This window comes from Equus asinus, chromosome 22 (genome assembly GCF_041296235.1).
Source record: "Equus asinus isolate D_3611 breed Donkey chromosome 22, EquAss-T2T_v2, whole genome shotgun sequence".
NCBI lineage: Eukaryota > Metazoa > Chordata > Mammalia > Perissodactyla > Equidae > Equus > Equus asinus.
In genome coordinates this window covers 17,757,340-17,783,606 of record NC_091811.1, presented here as the reverse complement: position 1 = coordinate 17,783,606, position 26,267 = coordinate 17,757,340, and the positions used below count along the sequence as shown (strand labels likewise).

The window sequence follows — 26,267 nt, the reverse complement described above, 5'->3', positions numbered from 1 at the left end:
TCAGAGTCCAGGACTACCCAGGCTGATCCTGCAACCAGCGTACTGGTCTCGCAGCACCTCAGGGAGGCGACCAGAGTGGGTCCTGATGTATTTCCTCTTTCTCTTTGCTGAATTGAGGCAAAGAAAGAAAGTGACCAGCGTGTGTGTATTTATGTAAAAATGCCAAACACCAATGAGGTTGGGAGTGGATTATGGGGATGGATAGATGCCTGAGCAGATGGACAGAAGGGAATGTTCTTTGGGAAAGTTCTTTGGAAAATTTCTTGGGCATATCTGTTCTGTGAAAAGCTGGCAAAACTCCTTTATTCAACTTTTCTTTGCTGGAATCCAGATTAGAACCTGGGAATTCTGCCTTTTTACCCTTCCCTCTTTGGGAGCATTGGCCTACATTTCTCCTTCTGCCCTGGAGCTCCCATTTCCCTCCTCTGACCACCAAAACATCCTCACCCAGACCCAGAGCCAGGGTTCCTGAGTCCCAGTCGCAGGCCTAGGCCACCCTGAGGCTCCCTTGCAGGTGGACCCCGAGCCGTTCCTGGATGTTTGCATCTACGACACCTGCTCCTGTGAGTCCATTGGGGACTGCGCCTGCTTCTGCGACACCATTGCTGCCTACGCCCACGTGTGTGCCCAGCACGGCAAGGTGGTGACCTGGAGGACAGCCACACTGTGCCGTGAGTGCTGATAGCCCTCAGGATCCCAGGCCTGCTCCCCTCACCCCTCACATGTCTAGACATTAAGACCCTAAGGTGGGGTGCAGGAGGGCACCTTCGAGGGAGAGAAGGTAGAGCTCTAATATGGGGATGGATGGCTGAGGGCTGACGGGAGTTAAGACACTGATGTGAGTGAGGAGGGAAGGGACAGGGATTCAAGACATTGACATGTGGAGATTTTTCATCTGGAGAAGTTCTGGAAGAGGGAGAAGAAGGAACAATGATGAAGAAGAGAAGGAGGCCAATAGATGTCTTTAATTAGACACTGTCATATCTGCCTGTGTGAGTGATCAACTCGCACATTTACGTAACGTCTTCTTTCTTTGCATGTATGCAGCTGATTGTTTTTATATGGAAAACTGATTCAGAACCCCTAGGTTCCTGGTTTAGGTGCTTTAATAACCCAGAAGTCTCTAATATTGGTGACTTCTGTAGTTTCTTAGTTCCCCAATACAGTCATTGCCTCCCCTAGAGCCATCACCACCGATGGTCTCACCACCATCTGTTTGGGGCCTTCGGTGCAGTCCTGGCTTCTCAGGTTGCACAGGGCTGCCTGGTGCCTTCATGGTCATGCCTGTTTCTTTGTCCCCACAGCCCAGAACTGCGAGGAGAGGAATCTCCGTGAGAATGGCTATGAGTGTGAATGGCGCTATAATAGCTGTGCTCCTGCCTGTCCCATCACGTGCCAGCACCCCGAGCCCCTGGAGTGCCCTGTGCAGTGTGTGGATGGCTGCCACGCGCACTGCCCTCCAGGTGAGGCACCTCCCTTGGGTGGGGACAGGCTGGAGAGATGGGAGAGCTTGTTCGGAGAGGTGATTCCCTGTTCTCTGCATTCTCAGCCTCACTCGGGGGCGCCCTTTCCCCAACCCTCCAACTCGAGGTTCTGTTTCCATGAGTCCTTCCATCAAAGCCAAGCCAGCTGTGATTTTTGTCAAGTGGAGCTCATATACCGGTGCTTCCATTTGCCTGTTTACGGGTTAATCATCTAGCACAACACTTTCCGATAGAACTTTCTGCAATGATAAGAAAGTTCTATTGGGATGTGACTTGTGTGTCCTGGGAATCGAATTTTCAATTTTATTCAATGTCATTTAATTTCAATTTCAATTTAACTAGCCACATGTGGTTCCTGGCTACTGTATGGAACAGCACAGATCTAGAGTTATCAAATATGTTCTTTGGTGGAGCAAAAAGGCCCTTGGAGATAAGATTTCAATTACCCTGAGGTTTGGGGGAGGTTAGGTAGCGTGAAGCAATCCCCCTCCCAATTTTGCAGGGGGATAAATCGAAGCCCCAGGAAGGAGGTTGCTCCCTAGGTGGCCGGGTGGCCCTTGGGTGAGGCAGGCAGAGCTGGCTCCTGGGCAGGCCCCTGGCCTGAAAGGTGAGTCTTCTCGTGGGGAGGTGAATCTGGGCTCCTCATGAGAGGTCTGTCATGCAGGGAAGATTCTGGATGAGCTCTTGCAGACCTGCGTGGACCCGGAAGACTGCCCCGCGTGTGAGGTGGCCGGCCAGCGCTTAGCCCCCGGAAGGAAAGTCACCTTGAACCCCAGTGACCCTCAGCACTGCCAGATTTGGTAAAATAGCCACTGTGGTTTTTTGAAGGGATGGGTCTGACTGTCTTCTCTGAGGGCCCGCTCAGAGGTGTAGGTTTTGGGAGAAACTTCCTTGCTATGTGAGTTGACATAAAGTATTTTTGTTCAGCTTGTTTCTCTTCCTTTGAGGGCAGACGAGATTGCTTCCCCAGGAAATCTCTCTTAAGAGGTTTAGGTTTTTGACCTCTTCTCACTGGAGGAAGGGTATGGTCTCCTGTTGTCCCTGGAGGTCACGTCTAGCCTGGGTGCAGGCATCTGTGAAAGTCAGAGTTCTTTTTACTGGAGGTGGGGATGCAGCGGAGGAAAGTGAGGTGACTCCCTGACCCCTCAGTGCAACAGAGACACCACGGGGCCACAGCCACTGCCCCAGAATGGGCCTTTTGTAATTGGGAGGGAGACGCCCATTGCTGCACCCCCGGCTCTCACCTGGTTTGCCTCTGGGAACTGGCCTTTGAGGAGGTGAGAAGGAGTCCTCAGAGTGAGCTCCAAGCCCTCTGAAGTCCTGCTCCTAAGTAGGGAGCATGTATTCAGATCTGATATATGGGAACTTAAACTTGAGAACTTACATTGCTGGGGAAGGGCTGTGGCCACGGCTGCCAGAGTCAGAGCCTGCCGCCGCCATCTGTACAAACAAGAGTGAACACTGCCTGGGGTGGATTTTCTAGCAAACACAGGAAACTAGAAAGTGTCACTCACACACTGTTAACCAAGGATTGAAGCAATAAATCATGTGGACCACAAAGAAGTAGGAATTAACTTCCCAGTTAGACCCTGCCTGTCCACTCTTCCTATGAAATGGAGACTGTAAGGAATAAAGAAAGGGGTGAGCCCAACGCAGGCTTGGGGTTCTGAGCCACAAGGCAAGGGAGGTTAGAGCTCTCTCCCCGCCTTCCTCCGTTGGCTTGTGGGGGGAAAACTAGCAGGCACATACTGCATCTGCAAACAGGGGTGGACGTAATTCCAAGGCAAGCTAGAGACATCACTTGGGAGGCAAGCCACAGGGGACATTTCCCAGGGTTCAACGTGCTGCTACCCTATTTTCCTTACTGGGGTGCTGAAGGCACGTTGCCTCAAAGGCCGAGGGTACAGAGAGGAGAAGGTTCTAGCCTGTGTGGGTCTTGATGGGCGACTTGATTCACCTGGTGGTGTAGGAGTTTGTGTGGGGGCACTGCTCTGCTACAGCCTGGTGAGATGTGCTTGGGGCTGGGCGGAGGGTTAGATAGCCCCTGGCACGTGATAGACTTACTGAAAGTCTGCTGGAGGAACAAACAAATGAGCCACTGTCTTTTCCCCCAACATTTCATAGACCCCCCCTATTCTACTCCCCAGTACTTTGTTCTGCTAGATAAAGATGGGGTTTGGAATAGTCATCTTTCCAAAATGTTTTTGCTCCAGTTTTTCTTCTATTCCTTGAGGCCCAATGTATTAAATAAGGTACATAATTCATACAGCTTCAATTCTGTTATAATAAATACTGTAAAGCACTTATCTTCAATAGGACATTTACAAGTCCTGATCAGTGTCAACATTTTAGGGCAGTATTTGTCTTTGGAGATACTTGGAAGAAGGTTTGAATTATAATTAAACGTTTATATTGCTAGAGATGTACGCTGAGGAGACATCAACGTTGAATGGCTGTGTGGATGGCCTAGGAGCCAGAAAGATGCTTTTTCAGGTCCTAGGATGGATTAAAGCTTTGGCTTCTAGAATCAAGGGGAGGCTTTGTTGTAACTGTGTGTGTGTGTCCAGGAGTGCTACTGGGGACATATGTTAAAAAATGGTGTCTCACTTGGGTGGCGAGTGATGGTGGGAGCTCAGGTTCGGGTGGGCAGGCAGTTCCATGGGAGTATGTGCAGTGGTTCCGAATAGGACTAAGAAGTGCCCAGAGGTCCCTCCTGAGCCATTTCCATTTCTCCCTGTCTGCTGCAGTCACTGCGATGGCGTCAGCCTCATGTGTGAAGCCTGCGGGAAAGCTGGCGTCCTAGAGGTGCCTCCTACGGAAGGCCCGGTCGGCCCCACCACCGCCTATGTGGAGGACACCCCGGAGCCACCCCTGCACGACTTCTACTGCAGCAAGCTTCTGGACCTGGTCTTCCTGCTAGATGGCTCCTCCAAGCTGTCTGAGGCTGAGTTCGAAGTGCTGAAGGCCTTTGTAGTGGGGATGATGGAGCGTTTGCACATCTCCCAGAAGCGGATCCGCGTGGCTGTGGTTGAGTACCATGATGGCTCCCACGCCTACATCGAGCTCAGGGACCGGAAGCGGCCCTCGGAGCTGCGGCGCATTGCCAGCCAGGTGAAGTACGCGGGCAGCGAAGTGGCCTCCACCACTGAGGTCTTAAAGTACACGCTGTACCAAATCTTTGGCAAGATTGACCGCCCAGAAGCCTCTCGCATCGCCTTGCTCCTGATGGCCAGTCAGGAGCCCCCGAGGTTGGCCCGGAACTTGGTCAACTACGTCCGGAACCTGAAGAAGAAGAAGCAGGTGATTGTGATCCCAGTGGGCATTGGGCCCCATGCCAATGTCAAACAGATCCGCCTCATCGAGAAGCAGGCCCCAGAGAACAAGGCCTTTGTGCTCAGTGGTGTGGACGAGCTGGAGCAGCGAAGGGACGACATTATCAGTTACCTCTGTGACCTTGCCCCCGAACCACCTGCCCCTACTCAGCGCCCCCGTATGCCACAAGTCACCATGAGTCCAGAGCACTCAGTAACCTCGTCACTGGCACCCAAGAGGAACTCCATGGTTCTGGATGTGGTGTTTGTCCTGGAAGGGTCGGACAAAATTGGTGAGGCCAACTTCAACAGGAGCAGGGAATTCATGGAGGAGGTGATTCAGCGGATGGATGTGGGCCAGGACGCCATCCACATCACAGTGCTGCAGTACGCATACAGGGTGACCATGGAGTACACTTTCCTTGAGACACAGTCCAAGAGGGACGTCCTGCAGCGTGTGCGTGAGATCCGCTACCAGGGCGGCAACAGGACCAACACCGGACTGGCCCTACAGTACCTGTCTGAGCACAGCTTCTTGGCCAGCCAGGGGGACCGGGAGCAGGCACCTAACCTGGTCTACATGGTCACAGGAAACCCTGCCTCTGATGTGATCAAGCGGATGCCTGGAGATATCCACGTGGTGCCCATAGGAGTGGGTCCTCATGCGGATGTGCAGGAACTGGAGAGAATCGGCTGGCCCAATGCCCCCATCCTCATCCAGGACTTTGAGACGCTTCCCCGAGAGGCTCCGGATCTGGTGCTGCAGAGGTGCTGTTCTGGAGAGGGGCTGCAGATCCCCACCCTCCCCCCTGCCCCAGGTATGCGGGCGCCTTGTGAAGATGCAAGGACTGAGGGAGGGGAGGTGGCCTTGGCGGGGCCGCGATTCTTGGGTTCTAATCCTGGCTTCCCCACTCTGTGCCTTCCGTCAAACCACTGCCTTCAGAGTGCCTGTGTTTCCTCGCCTCCCAGGCAGGCGGTGCATCTGTCATCCTTTTTTGGGGGACGACCTTTTCTTAGGTGTGTGCTTGTAAATTCAAAAGTAATGCAAATCTATTGTTAAAATTTAAACAACACCAAGGATATGGAGTAAAAAATACGAGTCTTAATTTATCACACAGCCTCATCCCCACCCAGTCTCACTCCCTGCCAAGAAGGTAGCCTGTTAAATTTGGTGGCTGTCAGCTTTTTGACCACACTGGGTGGATACAGTTATTCTCAGTAGCTAACATATTTTTGGGCAAGGCCAGGAAGTCAGGTGACAGCAGGTTTAGCCCTCAGATTCTGGAGCCAGACTGCCGTAGTGTGAATCTCATCTCTGCCACCTACTAGCTGGGTAATTTTGGGCAAGTACCTCTGTGTATATCAGTTCCCTCCTCTGTAAAATGAGGATAATAATGGGACCTACTTGTAAAATGCTCAGAATAGTTCCCAGCACAGATCAAGAGCTCAGCAAACACTCGTCACCGCTACTACTGTTATTGCCCTCTTAACTGATACTAATGTCTAATCGATTCCTAGTTCTTGAATATCTTTAGTTGGTGTGTTTGGGACCATCCCAGAATAACTAGCCTTCTTTTAATGTCTCTTGATCCTCGCACTTGTCATCTTCGTTTTTGTTTTGATCACAGGTTTATTTAAATTCTTGTGATATTTCTGTGGAGAACAGTAATAGCATCATCTTCTAAGATCTCAGAATGGCGTTCAGGCCAGCGTTGCTTCCTCTCTGTGATTGTGACTCTGTGCCTGAGGGAGCGATACCGCTTGCTTTCCTCTGCACACATTTAAACAGCCTTTGGGTGGAGCTGAAGTCTTCCCAATGCCTCTACATCTGGGTGCTCACGGGTCCCCTTCCCTCATCCCTGGCCCGTGTTGCCACCATGCAGAAGCAGAGCAGACACCTCCCTCTGCAGTGCTGTGTAGTCGGTGGCGCCCCGTGGAGCCCAGTGAATGCAGGTGTCTGCTGCAGGGGGCCTGGTGGCCAGTCCCTCTGCTGGCGCTTGTGTGCTCACCATCCTGGTCTCTTTGCAGATTGCAGCCAGCCCCTGGATGTGGTCCTCCTCTTGGATGGCTCCTCCAGCTTTCCAGCTTCTGACTTTGACAAAATGAAGAGTTTCGCCAAGGCTTTCATTTCAAAAGCCAATATAGGTGAGTGATGCTCTGGAAGTAGGTTTAGGAAGAGGCTGTCTTGGGGCTCCACCTGATCCTGAGCATGATTCCCATATTCTTTTTCCTGTTAGGTCCTCAGCTCACTCGGGTGTCAGTGCTCCAGTACGGAAGCATCACCACCATTGACGTGCCGTGGAACGTGCCCCAGGAGAAAGCCAGTTTACTGAGCCTCGTGGACCCCATGCAGCGGGAGGGAGGCCCCAGCCAAGTTGGTAACGTGGTGCCTCGGGGTGGGATGCAGGAGCTTCATCTGGTCCTAATTCTTGGCATAAGGGTCTGGGTGACCTCAGCCAGTCACTTTGCTCCTTGGTCTCAGTTTCCTTTTCTGTAAAGTGAGGGCCTAGGGGTTCTTGCCCTTCCACATCTCACTCACATGTTTCTCTGAGTCTCTGAACCATTCAGTTTCAATGACCTAAGGACCCATGGTGAGGGGGGCTGCGCAGTGGCTTCAGAAACACCATGTCCTGCAGTCAGGACTGACATGGTGTGGTCTACTCTCCATTCTCAGGGGATGCTTTGGCCTTTGCTGTGCGATATGTCACTTCAGAAATCCATGGTGCCAGGCCTGGAGCCTCTAAGGTGGTGGTCATCCTAGTCATGGAGGTCTCCACGGACTTGGTGGATGCAGCAGCCGACGCGGCCAGAGCCAACCGTAAGTGTCCAGCGTACAATCCCGAGGCCTCCTAAACTACCAGGGGATTGAAAGTGGGCGGGGGTTACTTTTGGATGTTCTGGCTGAGTTTAAATGCTTAACGCCCACATGTGGGCTGGTTTCAAGCAGCAGGAAATTGTCCAATACCTGTGTTATTTGGAAACCAAAGAGTAATAAATGTGTGTTTATCCTTCATTTGTCTGCATGCTTTAGATAGATTGTAACCTTTAATTTCTCCATATTTTCCCTCTGTGTCCAGGGGTGGGTCACACCTCTGCACCTTGCGTTTTTAAAGTGGTATTCTTGAATAAATGTGACATATTTATGAAATCGATTATTTTAGGGAAAAGGATCCTAAAAGGGAAAGGATATGTATTTGGATGATGCACCCAGCTTACAGGAGCTGAAAAGTTGCTAGCAGAAAATCAGCTGTAACCTTAAGAAAACTGCAAATACCTGGAACTTTCTGGAGAACTAATTGGGGGAATTTCAGGATGGAGATGTTTTTCCTTTAGTATCGAGGATCCAAAGAAAGGCTTTCATCAAGAAAGGGAGCAATTGTGGTCTGGAGGAAACAGACATGATCTAGGGCGAGTCACTGAACCATTCAGAGCCCCAGTTTCTCATCTGTAAGTGGGCGCACACGTGCTCCAGGCTCAGCCCTGTGACATTTTCTCTTCTCTTCTTACACTCACCCCCTGGGTGGTCTCATTCAGTATCATGGTTCTAAACACATTTATATACCACTGACTTCGAAATTCTTATCTCCAGCCTGGGTCTCTCACCTCAACTCCACCTAGATGTTCTAGCAGACAACTCAGTATAAACAGAATTCCTGACTTTCACGCCCAAATCTCCTCCGACAGTCTTTCCCACTTTAGAGAATGACAATTCCATCCTTACAGTTGCTCAGGTCAAAAATGTCAGCATCCTTGATTTCTCTTTTTCTCTCATACCTCCCTCCTCACCCCATTCAATCCATCAGCAAAGTATAGCTCCATCTTCAAACTATACTGAAAATCCCACCACACCATTCAACCTCTACCACTGTCACTCTGACCCCAGCCCCCATGGACTATTGTCGTAGCTTTCTAACTGGGACCCCAGCTTCCTCCCTTGTCCCCTGCAGTTCACGATCAACACAGCAGCTGTGGTGACTCTTTAAAATTGAAGTCAGCTCATGACACTCCTCTGCTCCAGAGTCTTGGCTGGCTTCTCATTTCATTCAGAGAGCATGTTGAGTCCTTAGTGTGGCCTACAAAGCTTTGCATGATCTGTGCTTGACTCCCCAACTTGTTTGCTCTGTGTCAGCCATCCTGGTGTATGCAACTGTACTTCTGCTCTGGGGCCTTTGCACTCGCCGTTCTCTGCTTGGGGTATCCTCTTAGCTCCTTCCACCCTCACTTCAGGTCTCTGCTCAAATATCATCTTTTCACTGAATACTTCTGCAACCACCTTGTATGAAACAGTAACCCTCATCCCTACCCTGGGGCACTCCCATCCTCCTTATCCCATTCTGGTTTTTCCTAAACACTTATCCACATCAGAAATACTAGATATTTACTTATTTTTGTGTTTGTTGTGTCTCTCCCTGGTGTCAGCTCCATGAGGACAGAGAATTGATCTGCTAGGTTCATTGTATCCCCATGGCTCAGAATAGTACCGGACACAGAGTGGGAGCTTGTTAGCATTTTTGACTGATCGAATGTCCTTCTCCCAGGGTTGGTGTATGTGGCCAGTCTGGAAAACATGAGGCTGCAGACAGATGCTGGGTATGACATCAGGCCAGTCTATTTTGAGCCCACCTGACCAAAGCAAGTGGATACAGACCCCTTCTTCTTTCTCTGCTAACCCTAGGAGTGGGAGTGTTCCCCATTGGAATTGGGGATCGGTATGATGAGGCCCAGCTGAGGATCTTGGCAGGCTCAGGGGCCAGCTCCAACTTGGTGAAGCTCCAGCGAATTGAAGACCTCTCCACCGTCCTGCTGGGCAATTCCTTCCTCCGCAAGCTGTGCTCTGGTGAGTATTGTAATACCTTTCTTAACCCCCTCAAAAACAGAACCAAAGATAGCAAAACCCATTCTAGAGACCAGAGGGTGCCCATGCACGAGATTTGACCTTGAATGAAGATTCTGATTAGACCAGGATCTTTAAGTTTCTGTTGATGGGAGGTTTGCGCTACAAACCTCCAAGGTACTACCAGAAAGTTCTCTGTGCATAGTCCTCCTTCCATCCTAACCGTCCATCCAAACTTTAGCAGAGAAAGCCCAAGCTTATTTATGCAGAGGGATCTTGGGAAAAAGAAGTAGAAGACAGAAGCAGGAACCCCAACATCCTGCACATCATGGTCTTACCCCATGCCCGGTGCTCACCCTCAGCATGGGCATAAAGGGCTTTAGAAATATAGTAACATAGGATCTCATATCAAAGTACCACAGTTTAAGTTGATTTAAGGTTAGAAACTTTTTTTTTTTTTTTTTACCATATATGTGCTTTTTTAAAACCTGGTTTTATGTATTTTCCTAATGTAATTAGCTATGAGTCAAAACCTGCTGCAGAGGTATTGCCCTTTCCTGCTACATGATAGCTTTCCTGGTAGGCATCTCCAAGATCTCTTTCAAGTTTTCATGGCCTCCTTTCCTCCCCTCTTCCTGCACTGGGCACTGAGCTACATGTGAAAGAGGAAAAGGAGATATTGACTGTGAAAAGGCATCATGAACTGTAGTTCTTGCCATATTGTCAGTGTTGTTATCACCATAATCATTAATAACCACAAAGCATGCGGGAAGAAGCATGGGATGGCCATCTCTCAATCTAGGGTACCTGCATCCTCACTGCTAAGCGCACACAGATTCTTTTTGGAGTTAAGTCGACTCAAGGACTAGCCCAGGTGGCCCAAGCAGACGTTGTGTACAGCTTAGAATTTCTGGGTGACGATGGGGACTCAGACCTTATTCATGTCTGTTTCAGGGTTTGTTAGTGTCTGCATGGATGAGGATGGGAATGAGAAGAGGGTAAGTTCCTTTCTGTTGACCTTGAAAGAAAGATCAGAAATGTATATTTGGGGCCCTTGTTCCCCCTGGTTAACTTTGCCTCTTCTGGTCTTGGTCCATTTCTCCCTCTTACTGTTATATCCTGTTTTTTACTTTTTGGGAAGTGGGTTCCACCTGTAAATCTTGCCTTCTGCTTCCTGTGTCTGGCCATTTAGGCTCGTGTCCAAATCCTAGTCACTATATCCTCAGAGGGGGTCAGTTGCCTGGTGGATGGGCTTAGAGTTGGAGTGCCTCATCCTATTCCCTGCCTGAATCTGGTTCTTTCTTCCTCAGCCTGGGGACGTCTGGACCTTGCCAGATCAGTGCCACACGGTGACTTGCCTGCCAGATGGCCAGACCTTGCTGAAGAGTCATCGGGTCAACTGTGATCGAGGGCCGAGGCCTTCATGCCCCAACGGCCAGTCCCCTATGAAGGTGGAAGAGACCTGTGGCTGCCGCTGGACCTGCCCCTGTGAGTCCTTTGCTTCACCAGCCTGGGCAGTTTAAAGGGGCAGCGCTTTTAGCTTGGCTGTGCACAAAGGTAGACCAGAAGCTGACCAGCCAGAGGCACCCTTTCCCTCCTCACCATATGCACCGTGCTACCCTCACCCATATTCCCGTCCTCTCCCATTCTCTGGATGGGCTTTCATTCCGTCTCAGGGATCACAGTTCTCTTCCTGTGTCCTTGGAAGGCACTTCCCCAGATTATGCATAAGCAAAAGGAACAGTTGGTTTTCTGAGCTCAGTGCTCAGCTTGGCTCTTGGCAAGTCAGCCTTTAGGAATCTAGGCAGTAGAATTATAGTGGTGGGAGAGATGCCCCCAGAAAGCTGCAATCACATCCATAGCTGTGTGTGGGTTGAGTGCAATGCTATATTGTCACAGTAGCCTGGTTTAAGAGGAGGACATAGTCAACTCCATCTCGTGCAAACCTGTGGAGAGCATTCATCCATGGGGGTGGGTTAGCCCTCTGTCTCACGGTTGGGAGAGATGACTGTTCATGATAATCCCTACTCAGCAGGGGATAGATCATAATTACGATGCTGAACAGAAACAACTTGTGGGATGAAATCAAAGCTGTAATTCACATTTCACTCTCCCTTTAGAATTTATTTAGTGGGATACAGTTTCTCTCTGGCCTCGATGAGAACTCGACTAGACCTCATGTCATTTCTGTTGATTCATAAAGAATTCTATGGTCACTTTAAGTCATAAGACAAAGTCTCAATTTGGTAATCAGACACCACTCCTGTCTAACAATCAAGACTTTGAACTTGAGTGAGAGTTAAAACACCTCCCTTATCCCAGTGAGGGCTGCCTGACCCTGGGAAAGGGGCGTGGTCAGCTTCTCTCCCAGCTTAGAACATGGGGAGGGAGGAGCTGGAAGGGGGTTCAGGTTCCTGTATGACGGGGCTTCTGTGAGAGGGCTCTGCACTCTGGCCTGGCGGGTGGTTAAGGCAGCCACTTTTCCTGCCTGCTCCCTTGAGGTTTCTTAAGATGCTCCCTTGCTGCGTTTCTCTGATGTGCTGTGGAAGAAGTAGTCTATATCCTTTGAGTGGCTGCTGCTTCTCCCTGCCACGCTTCTGGGTTTTTTTTACGTTCAACCCCTCACAGGTTCTCTTTATCTTTTGGGATCCTCCTTCTCCTATCGCAGGAGTTCTCTTAGACAGGGTCACTTTTAGAACAACCCTGGGCCATCATTACTTCTGTAGATCCTATATCTGACCCCAGGTTCATGCTCCTGGGCCCCCCCATTGGAGTGGAGCACACCTGCTTCCTGAAACAGCAGCACATCTCTCTCTTGCTGCCTGGCCACCTCTAGCCAATAGCCAGAGCCTCTTTCTTTTACGTTCCTCAGGCACATGTCAGACACTGGTCCAGTGTTCTCTGTGACTGTGAGGAACACAAACCCATCTCTTGGAGTGGCTTCCTGAGAGTCCTGCTCATTCAGCTTGGGTGTCCCATTTGTCCCTGGTGGGGCATGTGGGATGTGAGACTCACAATGTGGTAGCCGCTCTCTTCAAATCAATCTCTTCTTAGATCCAATCCCTCAGTACCCTTCTTGACTCTGTTTATACCTTTAAAATGAGTGAAAGTCTTCAGAAGTGATTAGATAGGAGACTAGATTTTGGCTATTTTTTTGAAAAACATTTTAAACTTTTTATTTTGAATAATTTAAGATATTAAAAAGTTACATAAATAATTCAAAGAATTCCTGTATACCTTCCAACAGACTGTAATATCTTATGTAATCACAATATAAGGATCAAAATTAGGAAACTGACATCCATAAAATGCTATTAACTTATCCAGTTTTTGCCAATTGTCCTAACATCCTTTTTTCAAATGTAGCATTCAACCCAGAATCGCACATTACATTTAGTTGCATGTCTCCTTAAATCTGCAACAATTCCTTAGTCTTTTTTTTTTTTTTCTGTGGCCTTGACATTTTGAAGAGTTCTATCTGGTAATTTTGTAGAATGTTCCTCAATTTTGGTTAAATTCAGGCTATACATTTTGTCAAGAATACTCCAGAAGACATGCTGTGTCTTTTTTGATGTATCAGGAGGCGCATGATACCAGTTTCTCCCAGTACTGGTGATGTTCAGTTTGATCGCTTGGTTAAGGTGGTGTGTACCAGGTTTCTCCACAGTAAAGTTACTATTTTCCTCCTTGTATTTAATAATTATCACATACTGAGATACTGTGACACTGTGGAAATATACTTTTACTCGCTCAGTTTAGCGTGCATTGATGGTTCTTGCCTGAGACAGTTTTTACTGTGGTGTTTGCCAGATAGTGATTTCGATTTCTGTCATTCCCTCCCCACTTACTAGTTGGAATTCCACTGAAAGGAAGAGTTTTTCCTGCTCTGTCATTTATTAATTCAATTATTTGTATCAATATGGACTCATGGGTTCTTTTTTTTCTATGGGGTGTAATGAATTACCAGCATTATTTATTTTCTTGTTCAAATGGTCCCAGATTTGGCCACTGAGAGGCCTTCCGACTTGACTCTTGTGTCCTTTTGACATGTCTTATTCCTTCCTTTCTCAGACAGCGAGAAGCCTGGCTCCCATTATCCACAATATGTTTATATATTGGCTTAATCCCAGAGTACACCTTCTATTTTCCAGTGACCACACCGTTGTATATTCCCACCAACAATGCACAAGTGTTCTGATTTTTCTACATCTTTGTCAACACTTGTTATTTGCCGGGGTCCCGCCCGGCGGAGTCCAGGTTCCTGAGGGATGGACGGCGTCGGCGCGATGAGTGAGGGGGAAATAAAGGGGACGTGAGACTTGGGTTGGTGTTAGCAAGTCCGACTTTACTGTGCACAAGTATCATTTATATATTTTTCAGGATTAGTACAGAAATAGTTCTACAAATATTCTCAGAGAGATAAGGAAGTAAAAAACGAGCACAAGAATATTTATTAGCATTCTATTCTATAGAGCATAAGGTTAATGGTAGTCTTCTCCGCAATTAACTAGTGTTTGTTGTCTCTAAGCTAAAGGAGATAGGTACCTAGGCGTCTGTTGTAATTCATGGTAAAGTTAAATCAAAGAGAGAAGGTCCAGGCCTCCGGACAGGACAGCAGTTCGTCTGGTTACATCCTGGTGGAGCCATCCCTGCCTCCCTCAATCATTTACGCCATTAGTGTAGATGGTTAATGGGAACAAAAGGCAACTCCAGGGTGTCTTATCCCCAGGGCTATCTGCATTCTCAGCGGGCAGTTAAACATCTTTACTTTTTCGTGCCCTTTAGGGGGTGGAAGCATTCCTTTGTCTTTTTGATTGTGGAGCTAACAGTCCCTTAAGCACACTGCCAGAGAAAGTATCACTTTGTTAGTAAAGCAAAGGGCTGAAAAACTAAGCTAAACTATATATCTTCAAGAATAAAAAACAGAAATAAGTATACACGTAACCTTGATAGAAAGCATGCATATAATTCAGAAAATATCAGGGGTGTCGGCCGGCCATTCTTCACCGAGGGGCATTCTTGCGCCCCTCGGCCCTTCTACTCATCAATTATTCATTATTTATTGCTTTTAGGAGAAAACCTCTATAACATTTTAACAGAAAGCAGAAGGTCAAGAATAATATGTAGATACTTCTTGATCATCCAATTAACCAGCAAACTTAGAAGGACGATGCATATATATATTTAGACAAAGAACTGGAGGGAGAAGGAAACATTAACCAGACAGAGGTCATAAACCTGATTCGACATCTTATCTGGGCAGGATTCCTTTCTGATTGTCTCAAATGGGACTGTGTGGTCCTCCAATAATTAACTGAAAAATATCTTGAAAGTTACCTGCAGGTGGTCACATTCTCTTAAGATATCTAATTTTCCCAGGAGGTAGTGCCTCCCAAGCAGCCACCCAAAGGAGTGAAAACTGGAGGTTAAGAAAGGAAAAGGAATGAAGGGCAATTAGAAGCAGCACAGGTTTCAGAACTATGTGAGGGGCTGGCCGGTTATTCTTCACCAAGGGGTGACCCTGCACCCCTCGGCGTTAATCGGCTGGACCCTGTCAAACAGCCGATCAAATGATGTAGCCACGGCTCCCAGCAGTTATTTTCTGTTTGTTTCCTTCTTTTTTTAAAAAAAGATTGGCACATGAGCTAACATCTGTTGCCAATTTTCTTTTTTTTTTGTTTTTTTTCCTTTTTCTCCCCAAAGCACCCCCTCCCCACTGCCCCCCGGTACATAGTTGTATATTGTAGTTGTGAGAGCCTCTGGTTGTGCTATGTGGGATGCCGCCTCAGCGTGGCCTGATGAGCGGTGCCATGTCTACACCCAGGATTCGAACTGGTGAAACCCTGGGCCACGGAAGCGGAGTGGGCGAACTTAACCACTCAGCCTCCAGGCTGACCCCTGTTTGTTTTTTCATAATGGTGATCCTAACAAATGTGAAGTGAAGAACCCCCTCAAGACAATTTACAGTGAAGGGTTTAGCAGAAGCTTTTGCAGACCTCAACAAGCTCCTTAAAAAGCTTGAAAACATGGACCCCGATGCTGAAAGGTTTTCATTAATAGAGAGGAACATTCATGGTGCATTATCTGCTTACAGGCAAGATATGATGAAAAAAAGGAACAAAGCAAGCAAATCACCATGGACATATTTCTGAAAAGAGTGACACCTCCTCAGGAAGAGGCTCAGGCAGGTCCTTGAGGAGGTGTTCCAGAAGAAAGCATTGTCATCATAGGAGTGACAGCTCAGTGTGTTATTGCCCCTGAAGAAGTTTCAGTGGGACAATGTGGAGGTGAAGACAGTGATATTGATGATCCTGACCCTGTGTAGGCCTAGGCTAATGAGTGCGTTTGTGTCTTAGTTTTTAACAAAAAAGTTTAAAAAGTAAACAAAAATTTAAAATAGAAAAAAGCTTATGGAATAAGGGTGTAAAGAAAGAAAATATTTTGTACAGCTGTACAATGTATTTGTGTTTTAAGTTGTGTTATTGCAAGAGTCCAAAACTTAAAAAAATTAAAAAGCAAAAAAGTTACAGTAAGCTAACGTTAATTTATTATTGAATAAAGAAAAATATTTTTAAAAATAACTTTAGCCTCAGTGAGTAGAGTTTGTGAGGTCTGCAGTCGTGTGCAGTAATGTCCCAGGCCTTCGCATGCGCTCACCACTCCCTCACTGACTCACCCAGAGCAACTTCCAGCCCTGCATGCTCCATTTATGGTCAGTGCCCTATACGGGGGTACCATTTTGTATCTTTTATACCATATTTTTATTGTACCTTTTCCATGTTTAGGTACACAAATGTTTCCCATTATGTTACAGTTGCCTACAGTATTCAGTACAGTAACATACTGTACAGGTTTGTAGCCTAGGAACAATAAACTATAACATATAGCCTAGGTGTGTATAATAGGCTGTATCATCTAGGTTTGCGTAAGTACACCTTGTGATGTTTACACACTGACAAAATTGCCTAATTACGCGTTTCTCAGAATGTATCCCCATCATTAAGCGATGCATGACTGTGTAAGATCATGTCATCTGTGAACAGAGATAATTTTATTCCTTCCTTTCCAGTTTGTATGTCTTTTATTTCTTCTTCTTGCCTAATTGCTCTGGCCAGAACTTTCAGTCCTATGTTCAATAGAAGTGGCAAGAGTGGGTATCCTTCCCTTATTTCTAATCTCAGAGGGAAAGCTTTCAGTTTTCCACCACCAAGTATAATGTTAGCTGTGAGCTTTTCATATATGACCTTTATTATGTTGAGATAATTTCCTTCTACTCCTAGTTTATTGAGAGTTTTTATCATGAAAGAGTGTTGAATTTTGTCAAATGCTTATTCTGCATCTATTGAGATAATCATGTGAGTTTATCCTTTGTTCTGTTAAGTGGTGTATCACACTGATTGATTTTCATATGTTGAACCATCCTTGCATCCCAGGGATAAATCCCATTTCATCATGGTGCATGATCCTTTTGACGTGCTGCTGAATTTGGTTTGCTAGTATTTTGTTGACGTTTTTTGTATCTATATTCATCACGATGTTGGCTTATAGTTTTCTTTTCTTGGTCTTCCTTTGGCCTTGGCATAAGGGTGATGCAGACCTCATAAAATAAGTTTGGAAGTGATCCCTCCTCTTTAATTTTTTGGAAAAGTTTGAGAAGATTGGCATTAATTCTTTTTTAAATGGCCCTGGACTTTTGTTTGTTGGGAGACTTTTGATTACTAATTCAGTCCTCTTACTTATAATGCAATTTGTTGGCATATAATTCATAGTAGTCTCTTATGGTCATTTGCATTTCTGTGGCATCAGTTGCAATGTCTCCTCTGTCATTTCTGATTTTATTTATTTGCATCTTCTCTCTTTTTTTTTAAGTTAGTCTAGCTAAATGTTTGTCAATTTTGTTGATCTTTAAAAAAACCAACTCTTACTTGTGTTGATTTATTTTTTTTAGTCTCTATTTTGCTGATTTCTACTCTGATCTTTATTTCCTTCCTTCTGCTAACTTTGAACTTAGTTTGTTCTTCTCTTTCTAATTCCTTGAAGTGTAAAGTTACATTGTTAATTTGAGATCTTCTGTCTTTTTTAATGTAAGTGTTTATTGCTGTGAACTTCTCTCAGTACTACTTTTGCTGCATCTCATAAGCTTTGGTGTGTTGTGTTTTTGTTTTCACTTGTCTCAATACATTTTCTAATTTTCCTTTTGATTTCTTCTCAACCCATTGGTTGTTTAAGAGTGTGTTGTTTAATTTCCACGGATTTGTAAATTTTCCTGTTTTCCTTCTGCTACTGAATTCTAGTTTCATTCCATTGTGGCCTGAAAAGATACTTGGTATGATATCAATAGTCGTGAATTTGTTAAGACTTGTATTGTGACCTAACGTGATCTTTTCTGAAGATTATTTCACGTGCACTTGAGAAGAATGTGTACTTTGCTGCTGTTGGGTGGAGTGTTATGTGTATGTCTGTTAGGTCCATTTGGTTATAGTGTTGCTCACGTCCTCTGTTTCCTTAATTGTTCTCTATCTGAAAGTTTTATCATTATTGACAGTGGGCTATTGAAATCTCCTACTGTTATGTCACTGTTTATTTTTCCTTTAAGTTCTGTCAATGTTTGCTTCACATATGTGGGTGCTCTGATCTTAGGTGCATGTATAATTGTTATATCTTCCAGGTGAATTGACTCTTTTCTAATTATGTAGTGTCCTTCTTTGTCTCTTGTGACTGCTTTAGACTTAAAGCCTATCTTGTCTATTGTAAGTATGGCCATCCCTGATCTATTTTGGTTACCATTTGCATGGAGTATCTTTCCTATCCTTTCGCTTTTAGCCTATGGGTGTCCTTCAATCTAAAGTGGATCTTTTGTGGACAGCATATAGTTGGATCTTGCTTTTTCTTTTTTTAATCCATTCAGCCACTCTGTCTTTTGATTGAGAATTTAATCCATTTATGTTTGAAGTAATTACTTATAGAGAAGGTCTTGCTATTGCCTTTTTGTTAGTTGCTTTCTGTCTGTCTTGTAGCTTTTTTGTTCCTCTTTTCTTCTTTTGCAGTTTCCTTGACGTTTTTTGTAGTGACGTGCTTTGATTTCTTTCTCATTTTCTTTTGTGTACCATCTATAGGTATTTTCTTTTCATTACGATGGAGCTTATATAACAAAATCTTATAGTTACAACAATCTATTTTAAGCTGATAACAACAACTTTGGTCACATACAAAAACTCTAGTCTTACTTCTCCTCCCACACTTTGTTATCAGTCACAAATAACATCTTTTTATATTTTCATCCATGAATATATTTTTATAGTTACTTTGTATACTTTTGTCTTTAAGTTACATGCCAGAATTAAAAGTGCTTTATGCACCACCATTACAGTAGTACAGTATTCTGTATTTGTCTATATATTTACCTTTACCAGCAAGCTTTATATTTTCATATACTTTTGTGTTGCTGTCTAGCATTCTTTCATTTTAATTTGAAGGGCTCCTTTTAATATTTCTTGTAAGATGGATTTAGTGATGATGAACTCCCTCAGCTTTTGTTTATCTGGGAATGTTTTTATTTCTCCTTCATTTTTGAAGGACAGTTTTGCTGGATATAGTATTCTTGGGTGGCAGGCTTTTTCCTTGTGGCACTTTAAATGTATCATCCCACTCCCTTCTGACCTGCAAGGTGTCTTCTGAGAAATCTGCTCATAATCTTGTGGGGGCTCTTTTGTGTGCGAAGAGTTGCTTTTCTCTTGCTGTTTTCAAAGTCTCTCTCTGTGTTTGACATTTGACAATTTGTTTATAATATGTCTCAGTGTGGATTTCTTTGAATTCATCCTAGTTGGAATCTTTTGGTCTTCTTGAATCTGGACGTCCATTTCCTTCCCTAGATTTGGGACATTTTTGGACGTTATTTCTTTTCTGTTGGATTTTAATCCTTATTCTTCATTTTTTATATGGAGATATTAGCCTATTGTCTGTGATATATGTGTTACAAATATTTTCTCCCATTTTTGTCACTTGTCTTGACTTTGTTGATGATGATTCTTTTGCCATACAATTTTTTATTTTTATGTAGTCAATATTTTATCGATCTTTTCTTTTATTGTCTCTGGAATTTGAGTTATAGATAGAAAACCTTTCCTTACTGTGAGGTTAAAGAGGAATTCACCCATATTTTCTTCTAGTACATGCATAGTTTCATTTTTCCATTTAAATTCTTGGTCCATTTGGAGTTTGTTCTTGTGTATGGTGTGAAGTATGGATCTAATTTCATCTTTTCCAAATAGCTACCCAGTTGTCCTAGCACCATTTATTGATATATCCATCTTTTCCCTAGTGATCTGAGATGACACGTTCATCATGTACTAAATATCTGTGTGTGGGTTTATTTTGGGACTTTTTATTTGCTTCCTCTGGTTGTGAGCTGTTCATGTACCAGTGCCATGCTGTCTTAATCACAGAAGCTCAATAGTATGTTTCAATGTGTAGTAGGACTAGTACCTCACATAGTTTTCTTGTATAGCGTGTCCTGGCTATTCTTTCATGTTTGTTTTTTTCACATGACCTTTAATATCAACTTGTTTAGCTCCATAAAAAGTTTGTTGGTATTTTTATTGAGATTACGTTAAACTTATACTTTAACTTGGAGAGAACTGACACCTTTATGATGTTGAATCATCCTATCCATGAACAGAGGGCATCTTTCCACTTATTCAAGTTGACTTTGCTGTCTTTTAGGAGTGTTTTAAAGTTTTCTCATGTAGGATTTGCACATTCTTTGTTAAGTTTATTCCAAATATTTAAATTTATTTGTTGCTACTTAAAATTATTTTCTTCTTCATTATGTTATTTAACTATTTATTATTTGCATATATGAAGGGTATTGATTTCATATCCTACTGTCTGAATTCTTTAATTATCGAGTTTGTTTTATCATGGATTCTCCATGGTTTTCCAGGTGGAATGTTGTAACATCTGCAAACAGAATTGTTTTACTTCTTCTTTATCAGTGTTGTGTCTGCAATTAATTTTTCTTCTCTGATGCATTGACAAATTTTTTAGTACAATATTGAATAGTAGTAGAGATTGTAGATATCCTTGCCTGTTTCTGATTTTAGTGGAAATGTCTCTAATATTTCCCCACTAAGATACTCACTTTAGGGCTAAGTGTACACACACATGTGTGTGCTCACACACACACACACAAACACACACAGAGTCATATATTTTGTTATATGTTAAGAAAGTATCCCTCAGTTCTCATTTTCTTGAGTGTTTTTATCAGGAGTGATTGTGGAATTTTGTTGAAGGCTTTTTCAGCATCTATGGAGCTAATCATATGATTTTTTTCCCTTAGGTATATTAATACAGTATAGTATTTGAAGGAATTTCCTAATGTTGATCACACTTGGTTTAGTATATTATTTTCTTAATGTGGTGTTGGAAACTGGTAATATTTTCTTTAGTACATTGGCTTTGATATTCATAAGCAATATTGTGTGTAATCTTAAAATTACTTATTTTTAAAAGCTTGTGGTAAAATATACATAATGAAATTTACGGTTTTAACCATTTTCAGTGTATAGTTCAGTGGTATTAAGTACATTCACATCGTTGTGCAGCCATCACCACCATCCATCTCCAGAATTTTTTCATCTTTCAATACTGAAAGTCTGTACCCGTTAAACAATAACTCCTCTTTCCCTCTCTGCCCAGCCCCTGGCCACCACCATTCTACTTTCTGTCTCTATGAATTTGATGACTCTAAGTACCTCATGTAAGTCATACAGTGTTTTTCCTATTTTGACTGGCTTATTGCACTTAGCATAATCTTTTCGAGGTTCATCCATGTTGTCTTCTTTTGTGTTTAGTTGATTTTTTTTGTAGTGAAATGTTTTAATTCCTTTCTCATTTCTTTTGTGTGTGTTCTATAGCTATTTTCATTGTGGTTATCATGGGGATTACATTTAACATCCTACAGTTATAACACTCTGCTTTGAATTTATACCAGCTTAACTTCAATAACATACAAAAACTCTGCTCCTATATGGCTTTATCCCCACCCTCCTTCAATTATTGATATCACAGAATTGCATATTTATACGTTACGTATCCAAAAACATAGACTAATAATTATTTTTTAATGAGTTAGTCTCTTAAATCACATAGAAAACAAAAACTGGAGTTACAAACTAAAATTATAATAATCTCCAGAATTTCATTTTCATTTCTTTTTATGTTTTCTCTCTCTTTATTGATATTTTCATTTTGTTCCTCTGTCATTTACTCAACTCTGTCCACTTCCTCTTAGCTCTTTGAGCATCTTTGGGGCAGTTGTTTTAAAGTCTTTGTCTGGTAAGTCTACCATCTGGTCCTTCTCAGGGACAGTTTCTGTTGATTTATTGCATCAGACAGATTCTGCTACTGCAGTTGTTGTCTAGGTGGGGAAACACATTCCTGGTGCTTCCTACCTGTAGTTTTTTTTTTTTCCTGGTAGTATCTTTACCTGGTTTAGTTAGCAATGTTGTGACTTGTTTCATAAAAAGCCTTAAGAAGTTTCTGCTCATTTTCAATTATCTGTAACAATTTATAGAGCATTGTGACTATCAAGTCTTTGAAAGTTTAGTAAACTTTTCTTGTGAAAACGTTTGGGTCTAGAGGGATTTTACTTTATTTATTTACTTTTTGTGGAGATAGTAGTTCCTTGCTAGTTTTTTCTAATATTTCATGGAAATTTGTTTACTTAAGATTTTTCTCTCTAATGAAGTCACTTTTGGTACAGTAGTTGCCCTTTATCCATGCGTTAGCTTTCTGCAGTTTCAGTTACCCTCAGTCAACTATGATCTGAAAGAATTAAATGGAAAAGTCCAGAAATAAACAATTCATACGTTTTAATTTGAATACTGTTCTGAATAGCATGATGAAATCTCACACTGTCCCATGTCCTGCCTGGGACATCAACCATCCCTTTGTTCAACAGATCCACAATGTACATGCAACCCGCCCATTAATCACTTAGTAGCCACCTCAGTTATCAGATCAACTGTCACAGCATCGCAGCGCTTGTGTTCAAGTCACCCTTATTCTACTTAATAACTGCCCCAAAGCTCAAGAGTAGTGATGCTGGCAATTCAGATACACCAAAGAGAAGCTATTGTTGTTAATCTCTTACTGTGCCTAATTTATAAATTACTTTATCGTAAGTATGTATGTATGTGGAAAAACATAGTATAAAAGAATTGGGTACTATCTGTCATATCAGGAGTCCACTGGGGATTTTGGAACATATTCTCTGTGGATGGAGGGACTATTGTAATCTGTATTTCCCTAAAAATTTATCCATTTCATCTAGATTTTTGAGTTCCTTGCGTAGAGGTCTGGAAAGTACTCTTTTATAATATATTTTTAAGAATTTTCTTTTAATAATTATTTTATTTTGTGATTTCTTATTTTGTGTATTTGTTCATTCTTTTTTCTTGCTCAAGGTAACTCATTGTTTGTCGTTGTGAATGTTTTTAACAGTCAAGTTTTCAATTTATTATGTCTATTTCCTATCCTCTAACTCATTAATTTATGCTTTTATGTTTTTTATTTTATTTCCTTTCTAGAATTTTCTTTTAGTTTATTATTTTTGTGGTTTTCTGTTTTTGAGAACTTGGAATTTTGTTTATTTTTTTTATTGATGTGTTTAGTGCTATGAATTTTTCTATGATCACTTTAATTGAATCCCAATGAGTCTGATATGTAGTGTTTTCATTATCATTACTTTTTTTTTTTTTGATGAGAAATATTGGCTCTGAGCTAACATCTGTTTCCGATCTTCCTCATTTTGCTTGAGGAAGATTATCTCTGAGTTAGCATCTGTGCCAGTCTTCTTCTGTTTTGTATGTGGGACACCATCACAGCATGGCTTGATGAGCGGTGTGTAGGTCTGCACCCGGGATCTGAACACTTGAACCCCAGTCTGCTAAAGAGAAGCATGTAAATTTAACCACTACACCACCGGGCTGGCACCAGCATTATCATTACTTTTAAAAAAAATTCTGTAATTTCAGTTTGTATTGCCCCTTTCATCCAAGATTTATATAATAGAATTTAAAATTTCCAAATGTAATGGTTTTTGATGCTTTTAAATTTTAAAATAATTTCTAGTTTTACTGCACTGTGATCAAGTGTTGTTTGTAATAGTTCTACTTTAGGTATGTTACTGTTATTTTCTTTGTGACCTAATATATGATCAATTTTTGTGAAGGTGTATTTTCTATTATCAGGGTGTAGAGTTTGATATATACATCCATCCATACATATATAACACACATAGGTGGCTTATTAACAACAGAAATTTTTTCTCACAGTCCCGTAAGGGTGCTAATCCCATTCATGGGGACTCCACCTTCATGGCCTAATTAACTCCAAAAGGCCCTACCTCCTAAAACCATCACATTGTGGGTTGAGATTTCAGCATAAATTTTGGGGTGGCACAAGCATTCAGTCCATAATAATCCATAAGATACACCTTTTCAAATTTTGTTTCTTAGGTCTTCTATATCTTTACTTTTTTTTGCCCACTTCATCTGTCTTATACTGAGAGTGGTATGTAAAAGTCTCCTTTTATTAGTTTGTCTATCAATGTCTCTTTGCATCTCCTGTAGTTTTTGCTTCATAAGGATGGTTGCAATGCATAGATATTCACAACTGTTATGTCTTCATTGTGAATTCTGGCATTCACAAATGCTGTCATTAGTCATGTTTCAACTTTTTTTGGCTAGAATTCTCCTTTGTCTGATATCAGAATCTCTATTCCTAGTTGCTGATTGCCTGGTATCCTTTGTCCATCCCTTTTCTTTAGCTGTTCTGAATTTTACGTATGTCCTTTGTATACGTGGAGTTGGATCTTGATTTTGAGCCAAATTGAAAATCTTTTTCTTTTGATGGACAAGTTAAGCATATTTTCATTTATTGCCAATTATATTTAGTCTTACTCTATTATATTTTATAAATATGTTTGTTATGTTATATTTTATTTTATTACTCTCTCTACATGGTGTGTATTCTTTGTCTTTTAATTTTTCCTTTTTCTGGTGTTTAGGAAGGCTTATATTTTTGTTCTAGTCTCTACCTTTGTACTTTTACCTCTTTTAATGATCCCAGTCCCTTGTTTTCTTATTTAATCATTCATTAACAGGTTTGTTAACTTTTAATAGCATCCGTTAACTTCTACCTGTTGCTTATACGTCATCAATGAGATTATTCTGCTTGCAGCATTCTCTCTCCCTCTCCTCCCATTTTTTAGTTGCATTATTTCTACTTTGTTACAGCACGTAACATTTGCACATTAGTCTTCCACTCTTCCTTTGCTTTAGTTTTAAATCTGTGATGACATAAATAAAATCTTCCATTGTTTTGATAACATGTCTTAGTCATCTTTCAGTTGGAGGAAACTTGTCTTCTAGTAGATTTCTCAAGAAGGGCTTATGGGTTCAGATTGCCAAAAGTTTTTGTCCGTTTAAAACTCTTTTTCTATAGACTTGATACTGGAAGAACACCTTGGCTGGTTATAAAATTCTTTTTTTTCCTTTTCTTTTTATTTTTTGCTGAGGAAGATTCTCCCTGAGCTAACATCTGTACCACTCTTCCTCTATTTTGTATGTGGGTTGCCACCACAGCATGGCTGCCAACGAGAGGTGTAGGTCCTCACCCGGGAACTGAACTGGAGGATACCAAACTTAACAACTAGGCTACAGGACCACCCACTTTAAAATTCTTGATTCGCACTTTATTTCATTGAGTTTTTGGAAAATGCTACTTCATTGTTGCTTTGCTTTATATATTGTTTTTGAGAATTCTGATACAATCTAATTATTTGCCTTTGTAAGTTATTTGATTTTTTTGTATGGCGATTTAGAGAATTTTTTCTTTATCCTTGAAATCTAACGATTTTACCATAATATGTCTCAGAGTTGACTGTTCTCGGTTAATTTTTCCGGACATCTGGCATGTGCTTTCAATATGTAGATTTAGTTCTTTGATTTCAAGAAACTTTTCATGGATTGTAGCCTTTAAATATTAGTTCTGTTCCGTTGTTTTGTTTTTGTTTTTCAAGGACTCTGTTTTTGATTTTTTTTTTGTCTGTGTTACATTTTCATTACTTTCTTTCTGGCTCTTTTACTCCTGTCATTAACTCATTCTCATTCTCTTTGTTGTTTCTTGCTTTTCTTCAATTATGCCTCACTAAATTTCTTTTTTGGTCTCTTCTCCCTTGGACCCTTATAATTTAGTCTTTATTTCTGAGATGATTTTGCCTTTTGCTTCCATTTTTTTCTCTGAGTTCAAGCAGCTCAATTTATATTGATTCTTATTTTTGTATATTTCTTAGTTTTAAAAATTCTCATTCAAGGCGGTTTTCATTTTTGCAAGTGTTTGAGTATATTTAAGTTAGCTTGAGTGCTGTCTTACAGGTTTCTTCTGTTTCATGGTTTGTTTGTTTTGGTGGAATTTTCTTAGCTGAGGAGTATTGATTCTCATTTTCTGATTTTTTGAAGTAACTTTATATAGACTTTCTTAATTTTCTTCTGTTCATTTTATGTACTTGAGGTTTTACAAGATTTCTGGTTCACTGACGTGCTCTTCTGTCAGTGTAGAAAAATTGTTTCC

At 42.4% G+C, this 26,267-nt stretch overlaps 1 protein-coding gene across 1 annotated transcript in view; it reads left to right on the top strand.

Annotated features, from left to right (window-relative positions):
• VWF (von Willebrand factor) overlaps window positions 1–26,267 on the top strand; it is a 153,957-nt gene that overhangs the window by 87,792 nt on the left and 39,898 nt on the right. Inside the window, exons 25-34 of the mRNA XM_070495034.1 lie at window positions 515–671; window positions 1,305–1,463; window positions 2,149–2,284; window positions 4,232–5,613; window positions 6,824–6,940; window positions 7,033–7,173; window positions 7,470–7,613; window positions 9,471–9,632; window positions 10,584–10,627; window positions 10,940–11,117. Coding sequence (XP_070351135.1) covers window positions 515–671; window positions 1,305–1,463; window positions 2,149–2,284; window positions 4,232–5,613; window positions 6,824–6,940; window positions 7,033–7,173; window positions 7,470–7,613; window positions 9,471–9,632; window positions 10,584–10,627; window positions 10,940–11,117 — 2,620 coding nt within the window. The remainder of the gene's footprint in view (window positions 1–514; window positions 672–1,304; window positions 1,464–2,148; window positions 2,285–4,231; window positions 5,614–6,823; window positions 6,941–7,032; window positions 7,174–7,469; window positions 7,614–9,470; window positions 9,633–10,583; window positions 10,628–10,939; window positions 11,118–26,267) is intronic.